Here is a 22765-nt window from a genome sequence, read left to right as displayed (position 1 = left end):
AGAAGGCCTTCAGTTTGTTCAGTTTTTGATCCATTTATATATATTTTTTTTATTTTGATCACTTGCAAATGAGCGATCAAGCATTTTGCTCCAATATGAACTAAGAACTTGCCATGTCTATGAGCACTTTGAACTTTCACAGGTTTTCTTTGGACATATGATACAATGGCAGTAAAAGAAAATAAAATTGGTAAACTCATGAAAGATTACTGATGATTTCAAATTTCTCGCAGATAAAATTTTGTAGCAACTATTAACTACAGATAAAATGCAGACAAGAGATTTTCATAAAACATTAACCAATAACATGATTGTTATATCTGCTTGCCTAAACCCACTATTAACCAGGCTGAAGGTGGAAAAGAAATTTAAAAACGTTTTAAACTCTAAACATAATGAATTTACCAATTTTGTTTTACCACCATCTTATATGCCCGAAGAAGATTTATGAGCGCTTGCAACTATAGTCATTCCTTTTCACATTGGAAGTAAACTGCTTGATCACTAGTTTTCCAGACAGAAGAAAAAAAAATGGATTAAAAACTGTACAAGCTAAAAATTTTTGCTTATATATATATATATATATTTATATATTTTTTTTTGCTTTTTTTTTTAATAATATATATATATATATACATATATATATTTTTTTGCTTTTTTTTTTAATAATATATATATATATGTATATTTTTGCTTTTTTTTTAATAATATATATATATATATATATATATATTTTTTTTTGCTTTTTTTTTTAATAATATATATATATATATATATTTTTTTGCTTTTTTTTTAATAATATATATATATATATATATTTTTTTGCTTTTTTTTTAATAATATATATATATATATATATATATAGAGAGAGAGAGAGAGAGAGAGAGAGAGAGATGGATAGATTATTTTTAATTGTAAACCAGCCTGCAAGGAAAAGATAAAAGAAATGTGAACATGATTTTCTAATCTATCTTATGTAAACTGACTTCAGAAAAGAAAAGGGGCTAATCATATTGCGTTTGATATTTGGGTGCCGTGACCAGGATTCTAGAAATGCAATGTTAATTCTACAACAGAATTATGTATTTCCTATTTGGACTTATGTACAGCCCTCGAGGCAAGAGATGAGGCTAACCATAGTATAGAGAGTAACAAACTTATGTTTTTCATAATACCATATATATATATATATATATATATATATATATACAAGTTTTGTCTGCACCGTAATTGCAGTGCAGTATCAAATGTGAGGAGGCATGGTCAATATATGGATAAGCAGATTACATTATCATCTAACATATGTTGCAAGGAGTATAGAATTGTAATCTTAGCTTTTCTACAACCATTGATTTTACCATTTTTCACATCAAACTTTTTTCAGGTTGTACTGTTATGAACACCAAGCAATAAATAAAATAAAAACATCTCAACACTGAAACAACCATGATGTACAATTAATCTTAGTTCATATGACTTTTTTCTTTGCTCCTAAGCTTGAATCATCAAAAAGACCTGCTTTGAGGGCATAAAGATAATGAAGATGGTTGTAATAATTGAACTGAGCATATCCTTACACTCCTTAAAGAACATTTCAGCAGTGCAGACAGGAAAGTATCAGATCTAAAGGGGATTAAGAGGAACTGATTAGATTTCTGGTTAGGAATTGAAATAATTTGTTTGTGACACTAGTCCTGTTAATTTTTAGATATTCTCTCTCTATATATATATATTGAAATAATATAAAAATTTTAATCTTTTCAGTTAAATCATATCTTAATAAAAATGATCAATATTCTAGATAGAGGATTAATATATGAAGAAATCACAATCTCAAAGTTTCCATTTTTATGCTGACTAGTAAATTTCTTTACTTTGCTAGTCATTTCATCTAAAGAGAAAGTATACATTTTGGAAACTCCAAGGAATAAGGAAAAACACTTCTGAATTATATTCTGTTTGAATATGTAATGATTCAATAAATAAATAAAATTTTTTACACTTCATCATTAAAGAGAGAGAGAGAGAAATAAAAAGGAAAAAAAATCGAGTTATGTGTTCATCAATGTTTTGTCTATTTCGAGACTTCCTTTGGATGAATCAAATTAAGAAAACAAAAACACCAATACAAATATTTGAAAATTTTCTTGTGAAAAGTGTGACACTGTTCCATTTTAAAAATGTAAAAAGATGTTGGAAATTCAAAAGGGGGGGGGGGTAAAGAGAGGGAGTAAACTATCCCTCTCTCTTTTGAATTTCCAACATCTTTTTCTATTTCTAAAATGGAACATTGTCACACTTTTCACAAGAAATATTTTCAAATATTTGTACTGGTGTTTTTGTTTTCTTAATTTGATTCACTCAGAGGAAGTCTCGAAATAAAGACGAAACGTTGATGAACACATAAGTCGGATTTTTCTTTTTATTTCTCTATTTCGTTGTGTGTGTGTATATATATATAGAGAGAGAGAAAGAGATAAACTTATATAAATATTAAAACAGCCTAGTACATATCTACAGGCTTATATTTTACTTATAAAGCTCTAGTTTTCATTGAGCACTTTTGAAAATATTGGTTTTGAGTTCATTTTATTAATATTTTATATATATATATATATATATATAATTTTCTATTTTTGTTTTACATGACTGCAAAGGAAATGGTATCTTAAGGAATTGTATGAAACAAAATCCTTGATCTAAATAAATACTTGAGAATTTTTGACTTGCACAAGTTTCTGATTAACAAAACGTTAATTTCACAAGTTGAATGTTTTTAGATTACAAATGACGACGGAATTTGTTGGAATTATCAAATGGAAAAGAACATCAAATTGTGAGGAATTGTAGTAAATTTGCTAAAACAAATAGTGACAATGCAAATAAGATAGTTATACTAATAATATTGTTATATAACCGTAATAATAAACATAATAATATTGTAGCCAGTAACATTACTAAGGTTTTAACTGTTATGTTTCGTTAGTGGTAAATGAACATTCCTTGTAAAAATAAGCAAAAAACAAATGTTGACTTTACAAAATTTATCCATTTTTGATAAATAAATAAAAATTCTAACTAACGTTGCAGACAAAATCTTATCTCTGTCACTTAAAACGTTTCAAAGCTTATTTGCACATTGGGATGTAAAAATTCTATCCTTTTTATCAACTATGATGCCACACAGTTGACCAATTGGAAGAACATTCATCACAATGTGGAACAGCAATGAACCATTTTCAATTATGTGTGTGTGTGTGTGTGTGCTAGGATATAAAACAAAGTAACATTTTGTTAAATCCTAACGAGACAAAATATTCAAATTAGCTGTTTTACAGCCTATCGACCATTTAATTTTAGGAGGAAGGATTCATACATTTTGCCTAACTTTATTAGTGTGCAACCAATATCAATAGTTCCGATGGGATCCGTTAGACATGCCCTCTTCCTTCTCATCTAGTAGAATGAAAACAGCATTTTTTTTTTATAAGCATCTTTACATGAATCATTATTCTAAAATATTGGCCAAATATATGTGTCTGCAAATGTATATATACACAGGGTGTCTCAAAAAGAAAATATACTCACACTTTAATCATTTTCAGTGTTATCTGGATAATAATAGTCATCAATTTGAACATTTGAAAACAGGATTCTTTGACTACATTTGTCTTCTGTATTCGAAGCTATTCCATTTCAATCTATGTTCATAGATAAAGGATTTCACATCTTTGGAAGTGTGAGTACACTTTAACATATTTAGACATCCTGTGTGTGTGTGTGTATATAATATTTATTCTGACAAAAAGATGTTATTGGCATCATCCTTCTTTAAAGATAGTGACAGAGTTCTGCAAAGGAGAGAAATAAAATGCAAAAAAGTAAAGAGAGAAAGGGAGAATAGGGGAGAAAGAGAGAGAAAGAGAGAGTAAGAAGGTTTAGCATTATCTGCATTACATTGTAAACTATACCAAACCATTTCTTTTATTATTCCACTTTTAACAGCCTGCTGAAATACGGAAAGAGAGAAAAGAAGAAGGAAAAGAAATGACCATGGAGAGGTTTCAAGTTTCCGACTTGGCATTGTAAGTTTGTAAATAAACATGGAAAAGATGGCAGAGATTTGAGATGAAGTTGTATTTAAAAAGATGGCATTTGCCGTATTGCTGCTGCTGCTGTCACTGCTATTCCTTGAAAGAGTTAAGCAGAAAAGGACAGACAGAGCTTTGCTGCCGGTGATGTGGGGGAGAGGGTGGCAGGGCAGCACAAAGTGCTGTCATCATCTGATGCGTGTGAAGAGATTCAAGACTGATTTCGATTCCTGAAACACAATAAAAAAAATACATTACCTTAAAGAAAACAGTCATCTTTTTTTTTTTTTTTTCAAATATTATAAATTAAGGAAAAAATTTAGTTGTTTTTCTATTGGTCAGAATGAGTTTAAAATACAAAAATAATTGGCTAATGACAAATAAACATTGTCTTTCGTGATGAAGTGCTACATAGTACTCCAAGAGATACAAAAGTAAGACATGCAATACATTAGGCGTTCATGAAAAACCTATGGATAGACACAGAGAAGTATTAACTAAAGTGCATTCATGAACATTTAAAAAGATTAAACAATACAATAAAGACAGCTAAAAAGTTTGAAAAATATAATGGCCAAAACGCTAGTAACAACCAAATTTGGATAGCAGTTTAAAACATGTTCAATAAGAATGAATTATCTCAGAAATATCATGGTCATGCATTAAAAACAATTAGTTGACAAAGAGAAGCAGATACACTTTGAACAGAGAGAAACCATAACTGTAGAAAATATGTAGATTTTCTAATAGAGTAATATATTTTCAGGATAAACTACATAATCAAGTTAAAGATTACACTATATATGTATATTATAATATACAAAACTTGTAAATAGTAAGTGAATGAATTAAAAAAATATTAAAATATTATAAAGATATTGAGGTCTATTTGGTGAAGAACTTCAGCTGTATATTCCTCCTATATGTTCTTTAAAATTGTACATATTTGTGTGTGTATTGTATTATATTGTGTGTATGTGTGTATTGTATTATATTGTACATACGTGTGTGTATGTGTGTATTGTATAATATTGTACATACGTGTGTGTGTATTGTATAATATTGTACATACGTGTGTGTGTATTGTATAATATTGTACATACGTGTGTGTGTATTGTATAATATTGTACATACGTGTGTGTGTATTGTATAATATTGTACATACGTGTGTGTGTGTATTGTATAATATTGTACATACGTGTGTGTGTATTGTATAATATTGTACATACGTGTGTGTGTATTGTATAATATTGTACATACGTGTGTGTGTATTGTATAATATTGTACATACGTGTGTGTGTATTGTATAATATTGTACATACGTGTGTGTATTGTATAATATTGTACATACGTGTGTGTGTATTGTATAATATTGTACATACGTGTGTGTGTATTGTATAATATTGTACATACGTGTGTGTGTATTGTATAATATTGTACATACGTGTGTGTGTGTATTGTATAATATTGTACGTACGTGTGTGTGTATTGTATAATATTGTACATACGTGTGTGTGTATTGTATAATATTGTACATACGTGTGTGTGTATTGTATAATATTGTACATACGTGTATGTGTATTGTATAATATTGTACATACGTGTGTGTGTATTGTATAATATTGTACATACGTGTGTGTATTGTATAATATTGTACATACGTGTGTGTGTATTGTATAATATTGTACATACGTGTGTGTGTATTGTATAATATTGTACATACGTGTGTGTGTATTGTATAATATTGTACATACGTGTGTGTGTATTGTATAATATTGTACATACGTGTGTGTGTATTGTATAATATTGTACATACGTGTGTGTGTATTGTATAATATTGTACATACGTGTGTGTGTGTATTGTATAATATTGTACATACGTGTGTGTGTATTGTATAATATTGTACATACGTGTGTGTGTATTGTATAATATTGTACATACGTGTGTGTATTGTATAATATTGTACATACGTGTGTGTGTATTGTATAATATTGTACATACGTGTGTGTGTATTGTATAATATTGTACATACGTGTGTGTGTGTATTGTATAATATTGTACATACGTGTGTGTGTATTGTATAATATTGTACATACGTGTGTGTGTATTGTATAATATTGTACATACGTGTGTGTGTGTATTGTATAATATTGTACATACGTGTGTGTGTATTGTATAATATTGTACATACGTGTGTGTGTGTATTGTATAATATTGTACATACGTGTGTGTGTATTGTATAATATTGTACATACATGTGTGTGTATTGTATAATATTGTACATACGTGTGTGTGTGTATTGTATAATATTGTACATACGTGTGTGCGTGTATTGTATAATATTGTACATATTACTCAATCCAGCATCTTTAATAAAACCTGTTGACAATGATATAGTACATTTTATAAGACTAGTATTTCTACATATTTATATATACTTTTATATTGTGTAAATGACTTGTAGCCTAGAAAAACCATGGATGAAATTAATATCAAAGAAAGATGCAAATCCTAACATATTCAAATGGAACCACTTCATTAGCTAAATAAATGATGCCCTTCCAACTTAAGTAAAAAAAAAAAAAAATAGAACACTAATCATTTATGATTTAGATTTCACGTTCCTAGACTGAATAGCCCATACAGTAAATAGAGATTTATCAATACATAAATAAAAAAGACTTCTAATTATATATAATGTATCTTTTTAGAAGATTTCATTAAACAGAGATATATATGCATTTATAATTTTATTTTCTCATTAAAAATTAAAATGAGATTGATCAAAATAAGACATGTCCACAAAAAAAGCATAAATAAAGTCATGTTTATAAATGCAGCATAATACATATTCACAGAGGTATCATAAACAAAACCATGTCCAAAGAAGCATCATAAACAAAACCATGTCCAAAGAAGCATCATAAACAAAACCATGTCCAAAGAAGCATCATAAACAAAACCATGTCCAAAGAAGCATCATAAACAAAACCATGTCCAAAGAAGCATCATAAACAAAACTATGTCCAAAGAAGCATCATAAATAAACATGTCCAAAGAAGCATCATAAATAAACATGTCCAAAGAAGCATCATAAATAAACATGTCCAAAGAAGCATCATAAATAAACATGTCCAAAGAAACATCATAAATAAACATGTCCAAAGAAGCATCATAAATAAACATGTCCAAAGAAGCATCATAAATAAACATGTCCAAAGAAACATCATAAATAAACATGTCCAAAGAAGCATCATAAATAAACATGTCCAAAGAAGCATCATAAATAAACATGTCCAAAGAAGCATCATAAATAAATAGATAGAAGTATTCCCACCAACTTTCATCCAACAAATATCAGGATGTGATTCAGATCTTATATGGTAAATGTTTATGACGAATTGCTGTTTGAAAAATGGATCTGTTAGGATCAATCCTAGTTCTCATCTTGTGATGATGAAGCATGACGATATCAAAAAGGATTAAATAGAACAAAAAATACTTACTTTTGTCGATCTTGTTTTACTAAAAACATTCCAAAATCTGAGCGTTTCATCTCCTGCTCCTGTAACTATAGCTTCACCATCCGGAGACATTGCCTACAATGAGAAAGTAAGAGAAAAACGGTACAATGAAATATCCTTTGAAATTCCTGTCATTCTTGGTGTTCCTCAATAGTACCAATATACAGAAATTTAAATATAATGTGAAACATCTTCACACACACACCCTACATATGATCCATATCACAGACCGTGTGCATCAGTAGTAATATACCCTGTTTGGTGTGAATAAAAATTAAAAAATGAAATATGGATAATAGGTTTAAAGATTGAACTGACTTCCTCCAAAGGAAGGAGTGTATAGAGTATATTAAATTCACAAGTGGTCCCCAGTTGCAATGTTTGGTTTGGAAGGAAAAGTCCTTTTTAACTCATGTTTTTAAAAATAAAAGATTTTGAGAAAGGGAACATAAAATATTTTTAAAGTTTTCTCTTTCATTTCAATTCATCTTTTTGTTTCAATATTTCAACCAAACTCAATAATTTGCAGACAAAGAAGAAACAGAATAGGAAGGAAATAAATTTCTACTGACCACAAGTCAATAATCATCAAAGATGAGAAATTTACTTAATTCAAAAATATACTTTTTGTTTAAGACAAAATAGTATACACCCATTTCATACTGGAAGTGCATTTCTGGAACATAGATTTGGAAATTATTTGTATTTGTCAGGGAGACAGAATTAGAAATGAAACAATATTATATTTGTTACTGACCTTAGTTTTTATATGATAGCCAGGCAATGCCAGATAGTCTTGCAAGTATTTAATAAAATATAACTATTCTCTGACAGAAGGAATTCTTTAATTTCTTGCAGTTTGGGAGTTAAAAATAAACAAATTGAAAAACTAGACTAGATATCATGTTTCTGAATTTTTGAAATAAGGATAAATAATTCGTATTATTGGACTACTGTTCTCATCTTAAGTATTATTCACACAGAATTGTAATAGATGTAACCTAGTACTTTCTTCAGGTTGTTAACCTACCTCGAGAATCTGCACAGAATTTTAAATGGAATCCTTTATTTAATCCACAGGGATAGCATGTTCGTGTTCTATCAGTCAGGATTGGGTAAAAGTCTAAGTAATTTTCGCCATTGTATTTTGAGTGTTGCCTGCACAACGACCTATGGCATAGTGAATAAAGTACTTAATAAAATTAAGTTGTAAAGGTTGAAGTTTCAATGCTCAGGACGGGTGACACTCAAAATAAATTGCAAATTATTTAGGAACTCTACTCTAGAATGAGAGCATGCTACTCCCATGGATTAAATAAAGTGTTTTGTTCAAAATTCCATGCAGATTCCCGATTTTGACAAAGATTCCAGAGTTCCACAAGATTCATCTAAAGAAAGTCAGAAGCGAAAGGTTGTGTGAATAACACTCAAGATGATACAATAATCCAAATAATACAAATAGACCATCCTTGTTGGGTCAGTTTTTGTTATATATATAGTATTAAATATATAATTTCTTAACTTTAGCATTATATTTTTACAAGGATTACTAAGCTAAAGGATGTTACAAAGTAAGAATACATTGTGATGTCATAATCGACCTTCTCTCCCTCTTTTATTAAATTATTTACATCACTCCCTTACTCTCTCAATTCCCTCTTTATTTACATTATTTGCACTTTCTCCTACCATCTAAAACATTGCTGAAAAGATGCCAGAAGATTTTTTTTTTTTCCATTACAATCAACAACTTAGTTTTTTTTATTGACAATTTCTTAGTAAACAACAAACTCACCAAGTAAAGAACTCTGTAGGAATGTCCAGTGAGTTTTGCAATCTGTACAAGACCAGGATACTTCCAAACCAGGATCTGATTCTGTGAGTAACCATGGGTACTGACCTAAATACAACACAAGATATTCTCTTAACATTTTTAAGTAAATAAAATAAAAATAAATGATCTGAAAATTTATTCTTTGAGACAAAAACAATTTTGTGCAGAATTTGAAGTGTAAAGAGAAAAATAAACTAAAAATAAAAAGAATGAATGAAAAAAATGAAAAGAAAAAGGAAAAGAAAGAGAAAAACAAAGAAAAAGAAAGAAAAAATAAAAAAGATTGATTATAATCGTGTATCAACCAGTTAAGAAATTATTTTATGCTGAAAGGTAAATCATGGGAGATAATTTTTTTTTTAATGGAAATCGTTCCAGACAAGGCATGAAGCCACTTGATGTAAGAAGCTAAAAAAATACTAGTTCATGGTCAGAAACTAGCCAATGATGTGTTATATGGATAGATTCCAACCTAGAAAACAGTAATTCTTTTCCCTTTGTCAGAAACACGTAATGTGAGGACTAAATGAACAAAATAAGGGCAGCAAGAGTTACTCAATGTTCGCTAATTACCAACCAATAATGAATAGCATCTTCGTCACCATCAGGAAATTCTATATGCTACCATGCAGAATAACAGTTTTGAATAACATTTTTGTTGGGCTATTACGTTTAAGTTATGAATAGCATTTTTGTCACTGTCACACTGAAGCTTGAAATAGGATTTTCTTTGGTTGGTCAGGTTTCAAACTGAGAAAACGAACACCAAAACTGTCTTATTGTTTTGTTGTTTTTATTTAAATGAATTTTCATTGATTTCAACGATAAGGTCTCTGCAGTTGTTAGTTGCTAAGTACACTGTGTTCATTTCAACAAAGATTTATACGGAAGAGTTCAAATTTATTGGTATATATTAGTGATGGGACGATTCCAATATTTTTCCCAATTTTGATACAATTACTGATTCCGTAATAAATTCCCAATTACAATTCTTTATAAATCTCTAAATATTTAACTATAAAGTTCTTATTTTCTCTGATTTCTGTAACAAAACACACGTTAAATATGCAGATATTTTCCTGAACGTAAAATTACACTTGTGAAGGATGACCTATAAATTTTTGCTTTACTGATATTTTAAAATCAATAAATATTTATTATTTTTTCATTATTACCAGCAATGGAAGATTTTACTTTAAACAAAATCTAATAAAAAAAACAATTAAAAGAATCGTTTTGGCTTCAGAAAATAGGCACCAATTTTTTCAACTCCGATACCGATTCCCCCAAATTTGTTGACTTTTATGATTTCCGATTCCGATTAATCGTCCCAACATTAGTACATCTTATTGCATAATTATATTTCTGCATGAAAAGACAAAATGTCATCCACACAGATATTTTAATCTATCTCTCTCATGTTATTTCTGAAACAAAAGCATTGTTTGATAAAAGTAAAATCACCTTCCATTCTATTAGTATACACATAACATTTAAAAGATATTTGACATGCTATGCATTATGGTTTTCTTGTTGAAGTAAAAAGGAATGTGTTAACCAGTAATATGTAGATACCACAGCCTAGAAAGAAAACGGTCATTCAAGCTTTATGTAAAAACTGTAACTGAAAGAAATCTACTCCACATATAAATTATAAAGAAAAGTTTGCTTCACTATGAGAAAAAAGTTTTTTTGTACTGAACAATGAAATCCATTTTTTTAACATTTTATCTCCAATCATCAACTAAGTACACTGCGTATGGCACATTACAAATTTCACACTTCCAAGAATTGGCTATTAATCGACGTTTGGCAACTCACTGAATCATTTTGAAATTGTCAGGCAGCTTCATAAGTTGAAATATTGTTATTTCTTCAGTCCGCATTAAATCATTATCATAAGCATCATTTTCAAGATTTGTTGGACACAAGAACTCAGCAGCCATTTTCTTTATAGACTGCTGTGTCTATACATTATCGTGTTAGCCTTGTATGTTCGATATGTAGATGGGATACCATAATTTGTCCATTTCTCGCCTTTCTGACACCTCATTTTGATTCTTAAATATTGAGTTTTATTGAAAAAAATGTTTATTATGCATAACTGTAATAATTTATACATGGAATTTTTGATTTATTGGAAGACAAATTTAAATGTTGATTTAATTACTGAGTTGTCTTTTGTCATTTCTAAAAAGAAAAATTAGGTAGACATGAAATTAGAAATTTATTTGATAAATTTGGTTTGTCTTTTTCAAACCTTTTTTTAGGTAATTTAATACCGAAAAACAAACGATTATAAATAAAAAAAAATAATAAAATAAGAAAAACATAAACGATTATTCATTGCATACACCCAATCAGAAGTGGCCATTTTCTTCATAGCTTGAGAAAAATTGCTAAGTGTATTACCATATCAAAGTGGCACTCACTCTAGGGGTGTTGAACAAGGTTTCCCTGAAAGAGAAAGTTTCATGGCAATATCAAATTCAAAAGCATCCCCAAATCGCTTGTATATCTCCATCAAGGGAGATGAGAATGTTACATTTTTGCAGTTGTAGCAGGGAGGTGTCAACATCCTCCTACATACAGCACCTGGTATTCCCGAATAGGCCTCCATCAGGCTCAAGGTTATTAACTTCAATAATCTAACAAGAACCAATGAATTAGTGAATAATAGACTCAATAGTATTTGAATTCAGCTGATCCGATTCCATAAGCCTAAACAGTATCCATTGTGCTAATCACACACTAAAAAAAAAAGAAAAAAATAGAAACAAACAAATTGAAATGCAAACACTCAAATGAATATGAATTTAAAGATGTGAAAAAAAAATGCTGAACGTATCGATAACATACCAGCTCATTAGAGTGTTTTGACCAAGCGAGATTGCAGACTTGTGATCCAGTGTCCACACACTGCAGAGGCTGTCCGGTAAGAGTATTCCAGAACCTCATACAGCGGTCGGCCGTGCCACCCCCGCTGGCAAGCAGGCCGTGTTGGTGGGGAGACCAGGCAATAGCTTTCACTGCTGCCAAGTGCTCTGTGTATGTCTGGACAGGACTGACACTTGTCATGTTCCATACAAATAATTTGTTATCATTGCCACCCGAGGCCAGGTGCTGATGGTCAGGTGACCATTTCAAACCACACACCTGGAAAAAAATGAAAAGTCATTACAAACAAAATGGACTAAAAGACACAAGGGATTATATTTCAGCTACGATCAAAGTGTAAAATCTTTTGGCACCACTTCCTCCCTTTAAAAAAGGGATACATTTATTGCCCATCTGAAGCTCCCTCATTGTGTGAGGATAGAACAGATATTCTTGTTTTCTTTAATCTTACAGTGAGACATGAATTTTTTGTATTTTTGATTTTTTTTAATAGAGGGAGAGTTGTTAAGAATAGTGTTTATGCATAAACATTAGAAGGGAGGTACTATTTTATAAAAATAAAAGTATATTTGTAAATAAAGTAATTTATATTAGATTGCTGCAAAAACTACCTTTTCCTCACATGTTACTTTTATATATGATTTCTGAATTCATTCATTGATATATATAGCCATGTTATAAATCATTTTGAAGCATATTTTTTGTTCTATCAAATTGTCTTATTCTTAAACGTTCTCAATTTTTTCATTCCTTTTTTTTTTTGCAGGCTTTGCGACAGCATGGACAAAATTCAAATCAGCACGATTTTCTTGTTCCAGTTCAAACTAGGCCGATAAGCTGCCAAGACAGTTTGTGATATCAATGATACGTCTGGCCAGGAACCACTAACAAATGTGTGGTTCAAGAACCACAATGATGGTTCAAGAAATTTCACAATAATGACAAGAGCCTCAAAAATGAAGACGGTCACAGCTGGCCGACTGCGGTTGATAACAAACATTTCAAAGCCTTAACTGAAGTTGATCCTCATAAAACCACACGAGAAGTTGCTGTTAAACTCAAAGTCTACCACTCAACACTCGTTTGCCATGACTGTTGAGTACCCATTTAAAGCAAATAGGGAAGTCAAAAAAGTTGGATAAATGGGTGCCGCATGAATTGAACGATAATCAAAAAAATTGTCATATTACGGTGTCTTCTACATTCCTGCGCAACAAAAACAACCCATTTCTCAAGCGGATTTTGATGTGATAAGAAGTGGATCCTCAACCGGTGACGTTCAGCACAGTGGTTGGATGCCAGAGAAGATCCACAACACTTCCCAAAGCTGAAATTGCACCAAAAAATGTTATGGTGACTGTTTGGTGGTCTGCGGCCAGTCTCATCTATCACAGCTTCTAGAATCCAGGTGAAATGATTATGGTGGAGAAGTACTGTCGACAAATTGACAAAGTGCACCATAAGCTCCAACATATGTGCCACAGATTGGTATTATGTAGAGACCAATTCTCCTCCATGACAACACTCACTTGCATGTTCCTCAACTGATCCTGCAGAAGCTGAACAAATTGGGCTCATTCGCCATATTCATTGTACCTCTCACCCACTGATTATCACCCTTTCAAGCATGTCGAAAACTTCCTGCACAAAAAATGCTTCAAACACCAAGATTATGCCGAATCGTCCTTCAATTGCTTCATCGCTTCCAGAACTCCAAATGTCTATGCTAATGGGATAAATAAACTTGTTTCTCATTGGCAAAAATGTATCAATTCTAATGGTTCTTATTTCGATTAATAAAGTTTATTATGAAAGGAGTCATGATCTTTCAAAGTTGAACGTCAAAAAACAATATTTTTGCACCAACCTAATAGATATCATTTTTTAAGACAATCAACATTTAATTAGAAAACTAATTGAATATTTTGTACAAAAGCTGGCTCTGGATTTGAATAATAATTAAAATATAAATTAAATTTTAATTAAAAATGAAAAATAAATAGAACTTAAATGTAGAAAAAAATGAACACTGAAACCTTCCTATTACATTTTTTAACGAAGAACAGTCCTTCTGAAATCAAAATATAGTTTTATAATAAATGATCTACTTTCTTGCATAGTGACAACTATTTTCCTATCATTAGAACTCTTATTTGCTCACTGAAACCATTTTGAGAGGAATACTCATGTTCCAATTAAGTACTTGCTACTACAATAAATATGCATCCTTCCTCTTTTCTCATTAAGTAGACCAAAAATTGAAACAGTCGTGTAACAACCAAAAATGAAATATTGTACGTCATGATTATTAAATATCAGTTTAAAACAAAGAATTGTAAGAGACATTTTGTTATGCATATTCTAAGAAGGTCATGGGAAAGAAAATATTGTTAATGTTTGTATATTATTTGTAACTTACAAACATCACTTTGAAAAGTCGTCTCTATTAACCATGCTGATAGGTGTCGTGATTAAAACGAAGTGAATGGACAAGATCATACAAAAATGTGATCCTGTTTAGATTTCTATCAGATTTCCTTAACTGTGAGGAAGACGATGGTAATCAGTCATACTCCTGCGCTATACTATTAAACAGATAAAATACTAAAAAACAATAAATACGAACAAAACTAAATATTGCATGTACTAATAATCAGGTTAAAATGTATACAAAGCTTCTGTTTCTGACTTGACTTGAGGTGATATTCACTTAGGATGAGTTTAGCTGGCTCCTCCCGTAGCCCACACAGCACCTTGGATGAACACAGACTACACATAACAGTTCACAGCAGCCAAAATAGTGATGAACAACCAATCTCACAAACAAAGGCAAACACCGTAGACCTCTGGACCAGAGCTAGGTTCAACATCAGCTTTGATGGTTTGTAGCCATGTCTTCAACTGGCCTCCTGGATGCCTTCACCCAACTTAGAATGATTCTTGAGCTATTCCTTTGGGGGATGAACTCTACTGAGTCGTGACATTCAGCATGGCTGAACCAACAAAGTCTCCTCTTTAAGAGATTGGTTGATGGGGATGATCCTGCATTACATTCCAATTTTGGCTTTGGAGCTATACCAGTCAAGCAGATAGGAGAAAAGATTAATTAAATATCAACAGCTAGAAAAAAATGAAATAAAATCAACTTACTTCTTGCCTGTGCCCCGTTAATTTTCTTTCTGGAGCTAATGAAGGAGTTCTTATATCACGCTGAAGAATGAGTCTATCTCGACTTCCTGAAGATAAGATATCTGCATTCCAAGCTAAGGCCCCTGAAAAGTTGAAACAAATAATGTACATCTCTGCAAAACGAGCATTCTTAAAATCCAGCTATCTGCTAATTAGTACCATTTCCAGCAGAGTTATGTCCTCTTAATAAATATAGGTGGCAGCACTATTAAAATCTGAAGGGTAATCATGGTATTAATCTGCATAGCAATCGTACCAGTTGGTATCAGGTACTTGCAGACATTTGCTAGTTGACATGTAATATCTTCCAGCTAGGTCAAAACAACAGGATACAAAGCATTTGGACATTTAACTGACTTTGGACCATAAAATAAAAGACTTATAAGTAAGAATTTTTTTTTAATCCTACTCTTTGAAAAACACAGATTCCTTTAAATGTGAGTTATTTAAATGTAAATTATATAGATTTTGTAATAATTTAAAAATCATAACTTTGTTTCAATGTTTTCACTCTTTTTATTTATTTATTTTTTTCACACTGACCCTTTGGATGTTTTCATTTATCACTTTGGGAATTCCTGCTTTAAATTATTGTAAAATTATCTCACAAAAAAAATAACTTATTCATTAACAATAAAAAAATATGATTCATTATGATAAAAGGATAATATGATTGTGACACAATAATAAGGGTTCCTTTTTGGAGCTATGGAGTTTCAATCTATGGTCTACCCTGTAAAATGTTCACAATAATTGTCTACCTACAACCACTATTAACAATTATAATTATTTCCATGTCCTTGAGAGAAGACAAGTAAAATTAAGTCCATGTTATTTTCCTCTCTCTATCCGTTTTTCTCTCTTTCTCTCATTTCATCACTATAAGAGAAGAATTTTTAATCAGTTGAAATTGTGACCCTTGAGTGCAACAGGTCATATGCCCAAACTCTTCAGTTTTTTAAATTTCTTCAAATGTAAAAACAAAAACATATACTTTTATAAAAACATGTTTTTCGCTTATTTTATACAGCATTCAATTCCAGCACAAAAGATCTCACCCTAAATAATTAATTCTCAGGAGAGAATTAATAACATCTAATGATGCCAAGAACATGAAGGGAAGAACCATTAAGATGACGTAGTCAATGCCATATAAACCCCTTGAACTAAATGGGATTTGCGTATCATTTTTATTTTGTTTAACACTCGGGGAGCTGGTTGCTTTACCTAGGAAATAACAGCTCCTCCAGAGACATCTCTACAATTAGCTTTGTTTCAGTAGAAGGTGAATGAAGAATCAAATTAATAGGGGGATAATATCTCTAACTTCGTTTTATGTCTATTTCAGACTTGCTTGTAAGAATTAAAAATTAAAACTGATTTAATGTAGAAGGTAAAAACATTTTATATTCATATCTGAAGACATATTTGGCAGAAATCGTTTTTCTTATTGGAGGGAGTCACTGCTTATCAATGCCTAGGAGTCATTCTATAAGGATTAGATATCTCAGCGATGATCAGCAATGGCGGAAATTGAGTAGGATTTGATTATTTAAGAGGGCAGTTTAACAAGAACTTTTTTACATTAAATTTCAAAATGACCATGCTGTAGTAAGCTAAGAAGCAGTCTTGCAGAATTGTGTTCTACAAACAGGCAGTTCTAAAAAAGAAACTTTGCTCATGAAATTTTCATTTAGTTTAAAAGAGAGGTAGGGGAAATTGTTAATAGTGGTTGTAGCTAGACAAATGTTTATTGCAAACGTTCTACAGGGTTAACCATAGATTGAAACTCAGTTGAGCAGCTGCAATGAAAGAAATGATAGAGCAGAGATAAGCGTGTAAGTCTTTTCTGTGAGAAAGAGATAGTAAAGAAGAGAAAAGGGCATCACCAAGCAGATTTCAAAGACGGTTTTGTAGCCTATCCAGGCAAGCAAGGGTGAACTGATCAGCACCTGTACTTAACATTAAAATGTATTTGGCTCTTTTATTAATTCATTATTTATTTAAATAGATTTCAGATATATTTGATATCGCATCAGTAATGTACAAATTCAAAATTAAAGAAATATTGTCTTCGTTGTCTATGCATAAGCTTTGAACTGCTTAAATTATTTTGTTTATTTCTAATGTTATTGTTATATGAAGCTTGAATTCTCTGAAGCTGATCATAGTGACAAATGGGCACTTGTACACTTCAGACTCTTTTTGAATTGCACCGTAGTCATCACTGTCAAAAGACCTAAATATTTATTATTTACACTATTTTACATTTTTTATATTCTGTTATTATTGCTGTATGAAGCTAGAAATATCTTGCAATCAGTCAACTTTCAAGAATTTACACCAGTCCTAATATTACTGTAGGGATAATTAGTTGTTTACCATGAAAAACTGTTTTAAACAAATATCACCTCAAATGTTTACCATGAAAAACTGTTTTAATCAAATATCACCTCAAATGTTTACCATGAAAAACTGTTTTAATCAAATATCACCTTAAATGTTTACCATGAAAAACTGTTTTAATCAAATATCACCTCAAATGTTTACCATGAAAAACTGTTTTAATCAAATATCACCTCAAATGTTTACCATGAAAAACTGTTTTAAACAAATATCACCTCAAATGTTTACCATGAAAAACTGTTTTAATCAAATATCACCTCAAATGTTTACCATGAAAAACTGTTTTAATCAAATATCACCTTAAATGTTTACCATGAAAAACTGTTTTAATCAAATATCACCTCAAATGTTTACCATGAAAAACTATTTTAATCAAATATCACCTTAAATGTTTACCATGAAAAACTGTTTTAATCAAATATCACCTCAAATGTTTACCATGAAAAACTGTTTTAATCAAATATCACCTCAAATGTTTACCATGAAAAACTGTTTTAATCAAATATCACCTCAAATGTTTACCATGAAAAACTGTTTTGATCAAATATCACCTCAAATGTTTACCATGAAAAACTGTTTTAATCAAATATCACCTCAAATGTTTACCATGAAAAACTGTTTTAATCAAATATCACCTCAAATGTTTACCATGAAAAACTGTTTTAATCAAATATCACCTCAAATGTTTACCATGAAAAACTGTTTTGATCAAATATCACCTCAAATGTTTACCATGAAAAACTGTTTTGATCAAATATCACCTCAAATGTTTACCATGAAAAACTGTTTTAATCAAATATCACCTCAAATGTTTACCATGAAAAACTGTTTTAATCAAATATCACCTCAAATGTTTACCATGAAAAACTGTTTTAATCAAATATCACCTCCCTTAAAAAAAACAAAAACAAAATATTCCCACGTATCAAATCTAGTTTTTGCTCCAGATTAAATTTTTTGCTAACCTATTTATGTTATTAAAAATGTTCTCACTTGTGTTGTTGGTCTTTACCCAGGAAAAACGTGTTTGCTATTATCAATGTATGAAGCTTAAATTCTCTGGATCTGATCTCAGTAACTTAGATAGAACTGGGTAGATTACACAGTAGACTCTTTTTGGACTGCACCCTGGTGGTCACTATCAGAAATCCACCTACGTCATTTTGTGCACTCTAATCAAGGTGTGTCTATAAGCAAATCTCAACTCTGTATCTGCATAACTGAGAAAGTGATGAGTGTATACACACAAATGCATAAAGTACAAATTTTGATGATAAACAAACAATGCATAACATAAACACTTTTTCCTTTGTAGAAGTAATGATTTACATAAGCTAATCGTGTCAGTGGTAAAAACATTTGTTGAAAGCTTATTTCATCTTACCAACTCTTGCTGTGTGTCCTTCCAGGGTGTTAATTTTCTTATTGGCTGTGACATCCCAAATTTGCACATAACCTTTATGAGTTCCCACAGCAACAAGATGGCCCTGGAAATAAAAAGAGAAAAGTAATCTTTTAAAATATTAACAGCTACACAGATGACAGAAATATAGAGAGACTTGAGGGGCATTCCAACAGTAATGTCTCCAATTTTTTTATTCTGTCTGAATGGATCAGAGAGAATTGTAAATTGCATTTTTATAATGACTGAACTTATGCATTCATGACCTGAAAGTTTCATCTCTCTGATGTAAATATTAATCATGTGAGATTCTAAGAACGATGTGCTGCAAAAGCAGAGATGCATCATTGAATTCTTGGCAAAAGCGCATTGAGAATGGTGGTGACCATGTAGGAAAATAAATTCTGGAGCATAAACGGTCATTTGTATTAATAAAATCACTTCCGTCATCATAGCTCTTCAATTTTTTTAGTTATTTTGTTTTAGAATGTGTATACTGTGTATTTTTTTTTATTGTTGTTGGAATACTGTGTTGGTTTTTATTAATATTTGATTATCTATGAAGAGCAGGCTAATAAAATAAAGAGAATATTTTTTATGGAAACATGCATAAGATGGTAAAGAAAATATATACATATGCCAAAATAAATTTTTTTAAATTATGACTGTGGATTGATTTTTTCTTTAGGTCACATTTATTGATACAATATATGTATATGTGGGTGTGTATGTATATATATATATATATATATATATATACATGGTTTTTTAAATTAGAGATTTGCTTCTCCTAGAAAGGTTGCCTTCACCACGGCTTACGGGAACCCTCTCTACCCCAATACGCATATACACACACACAAATAAAGCGGAAGACCAGTACCCGCATTAAGCTGGTCTGCAGTTTAATTTGTTGCTGGCTATCTTGCTCTTGCTTGTTGCTGGATCTCAACATTTTGAACCGAGAGAGAGACTTAGCTGTCGTACAAAGCTAAGACTCTGTAACATCATATTTGTATAGATACTCCCTCAGACATTCGGAATCATGGATTTTAAATGTCTGAGGGAGTGGCACTCGTCTGACAAGACGTTGCAATCATCATATATATATATATATTAAATATGTGTATTATGTTCTTATTTGTGTCAGTATGATCAAGTTGAGAATCCATATTGTTATATTTTGGAAAATCAACTTATTTTCAATAATTTTGTTATTTATTGGACAAAAAAAAAACATTTGCTAACACTTATTTATTTAAAAAAAAACAACATTTGCTAACACTTATTTATTTAAAAAAAAAAAAAACATTTGCTAACACTTATTTATTTAAAAAAAAAAATTTGCATAAAAATTATTTATTTGACAAGAAAAACAACTTTTCTTCACACAGTTAATAAAAATTATGATAGGTTTTTCTTTTTGTCTGTTGATGTTTCTACATCTCCAGCCATACCTATCAGCAATGCATCTTCTTTTTGCTAGAATACACTCGTGACTGCAAGTTGCATATTTTATTGATTTTGCTATTAGTTTCTGTGGTTGACAAAAAGATGGTCAAATTCATTTTTTAGGTGTTCTCTAATCTTCCTGGCTTACATGTAAGAAATGGTGGATGTTTTTTGACTCTTCCAATTGGCATCCAAATTCTCATCTACTGCTCAGGCGCGCGCACACGTATCAAGTTGGAGCTCAGCGCAGCGCTGTGATTGGCTGATCGCCATGTTACGTCAGACAGCATCTAAACCCGAACTGTTGACGTCATATTCCAAAAAAAGCTGAGTCAAACGCTGACTTACATTTGGTTAAAAGGATGCATAAGTACCGTGATTTTTTTTATGATTTTATGCCATACACAAACATCAAAATAAAAATAACCAAAAGAGGCTCTATTTATGTTGAATGTGCCAAATGTGTCCGACTCTTTTACATATTAAACAGATAAGTTTTCTAAAAATAAAATTTTGCATAATTACAAAATTCTGTGCTTAATCATTACTATTCTAAGGAAAGTAAAAAAATATAATAAAAATTTACAAATTGAAATAACCATTTAACGTGAACGTGCTGTCCATATGACTATATACATTCTAAAACCATCAGATTTTTGTTAGATCAAATAAAAGATGTTTTGATATTTAGAATTTGAAAATCAAAACTTACTCTTTCTGCCCAAGATACAGATGTAACTGAATCTCCATCGTTTGCTAAATCACAGAGACGTGTAACCTGGAAAGAAAAAAAAAAACATTGCAAATGCATGAAAATTATCTCATCAGATTAAATTGTGTGTTTGTGTAAATGTGAATAAAATTCATTTGTAATATTTAATTTTAATAAAACAAAAATCTAATTTTCAAAAATAAAAATAAATTAAATATAAGAATAAGTTGTATTTTATGTTGTATTTTAACAAAGTCTTTTTCGAAAAAGTGTATTACTGAAAGTTCTAGAAAAAAACTGATTTTAATCATTTACTAAAATATTTTATAACATTATTTAAAGTTTAAAATTAACCTGATGAAATAATGTTTTAAAGACACGATTAAAATTTGTGTCGACCATGCAAACACGGCTATTTCAGACTTATAGCAACTGTCAATAAAATCAGGCGTATACTCTTTTCTCACTACACAAAACGAAGGACTCCTTACGATTCATACCACCAGCAAAAATTAAGAGAAAAAATTACAGCAGTCTTGTTTGAAAAAGGTGTCTTACACTGAGTCTCAAAAAAAAAAAAAAAAAGAAGATTTTAATCATTTAATAAAATATTTTATAACATTATTTGGTTTTCTGAAATTTTCAAATTTTAAAAAATTCTTAGTTCTTTAATATTTATAAATTTAAATGTTTAAAAGAAAAGAATTGAATGTATTTATGTGATTTAAATTTTAACATTTTGCAAGATGTTTTATTGCAAAACCTATTTTTTAATCACATATTCCTTTACTGAATTAACTTTCTAAATGTGTAAATATTTTCTTACAACTTACTGAGTTATCTACCTTTGATGTTATGAAATCAATGCATATATATATCATTGGAGTTAAATAGCAGTTTCAAAAACCATCCCATTTTAGAAAGTTTAATAACAAAAATATCTTTGAAGGATCTACTAAAAGATTTTGTATATGCAGTTCATGAGAAAGTTCAGGAAGTTCTGCCACTGATAATCAGCAGAGCGTTATCACAGTCGATCAAGAAAACCAGGTAAATGAGGGTTGAGGACACACGTTGCATGGAGAGAAATTATATGAGAATTATACAATGGGAGTGTAATGAAATATGAACAGAATACGGAGACGTGTACAGAACAGGAGATGGTATGAAGATGAGAGTTTTTAGGTCAGTAAATGTAGAAGAGTTAAAGTAATAGATCCATTTCACAAAGGAAAGCCAAGGATTGTGAAGGTTTTTAA

General features: G+C 30.5%; 1 protein-coding gene across 2 annotated transcripts in view; it reads right to left on the bottom strand.

Annotated features, from left to right (window-relative positions):
• Positions 1–2605: 2605 nt before the first annotated feature.
• LOC145289539 (fizzy-related protein homolog) overlaps positions 2606–22765 on the bottom strand; it is a 114326-nt gene continuing 94166 nt past the window's right edge. For both annotated transcript variants that reach the window (XM_080136419.1, XM_080136420.1), the window contains exons 8-14: positions 21507–21572; positions 19328–19430; positions 15499–15620; positions 12310–12606; positions 9412–9516; positions 7599–7691; positions 2606–4321 (exon numbers count right to left, since the gene is read on the bottom strand). In XM_080136419.1, coding sequence (XP_079992545.1) covers positions 4280–4321; positions 7599–7691; positions 9412–9516; positions 12310–12606; positions 15499–15620; positions 19328–19430; positions 21507–21572 — 828 coding nt within the window. In that variant the 3' untranslated portion in view covers positions 2606–4279. The remainder of the gene's footprint in view (positions 4322–7598; positions 7692–9411; positions 9517–12309; positions 12607–15498; positions 15621–19327; positions 19431–21506; positions 21573–22765) is intronic.

This window comes from Euprymna scolopes, chromosome 2 (genome assembly GCF_053919585.1).
Source record: "Euprymna scolopes isolate OS-2025 chromosome 2, ASM5391958v1, whole genome shotgun sequence".
Lineage (NCBI taxonomy): Eukaryota > Metazoa > Mollusca > Cephalopoda > Sepiida > Sepiolidae > Euprymna > Euprymna scolopes.
Note: the sequence above shows the minus strand (reverse complement) of the source record. Positions and strands in the feature narration are given on the sequence as shown.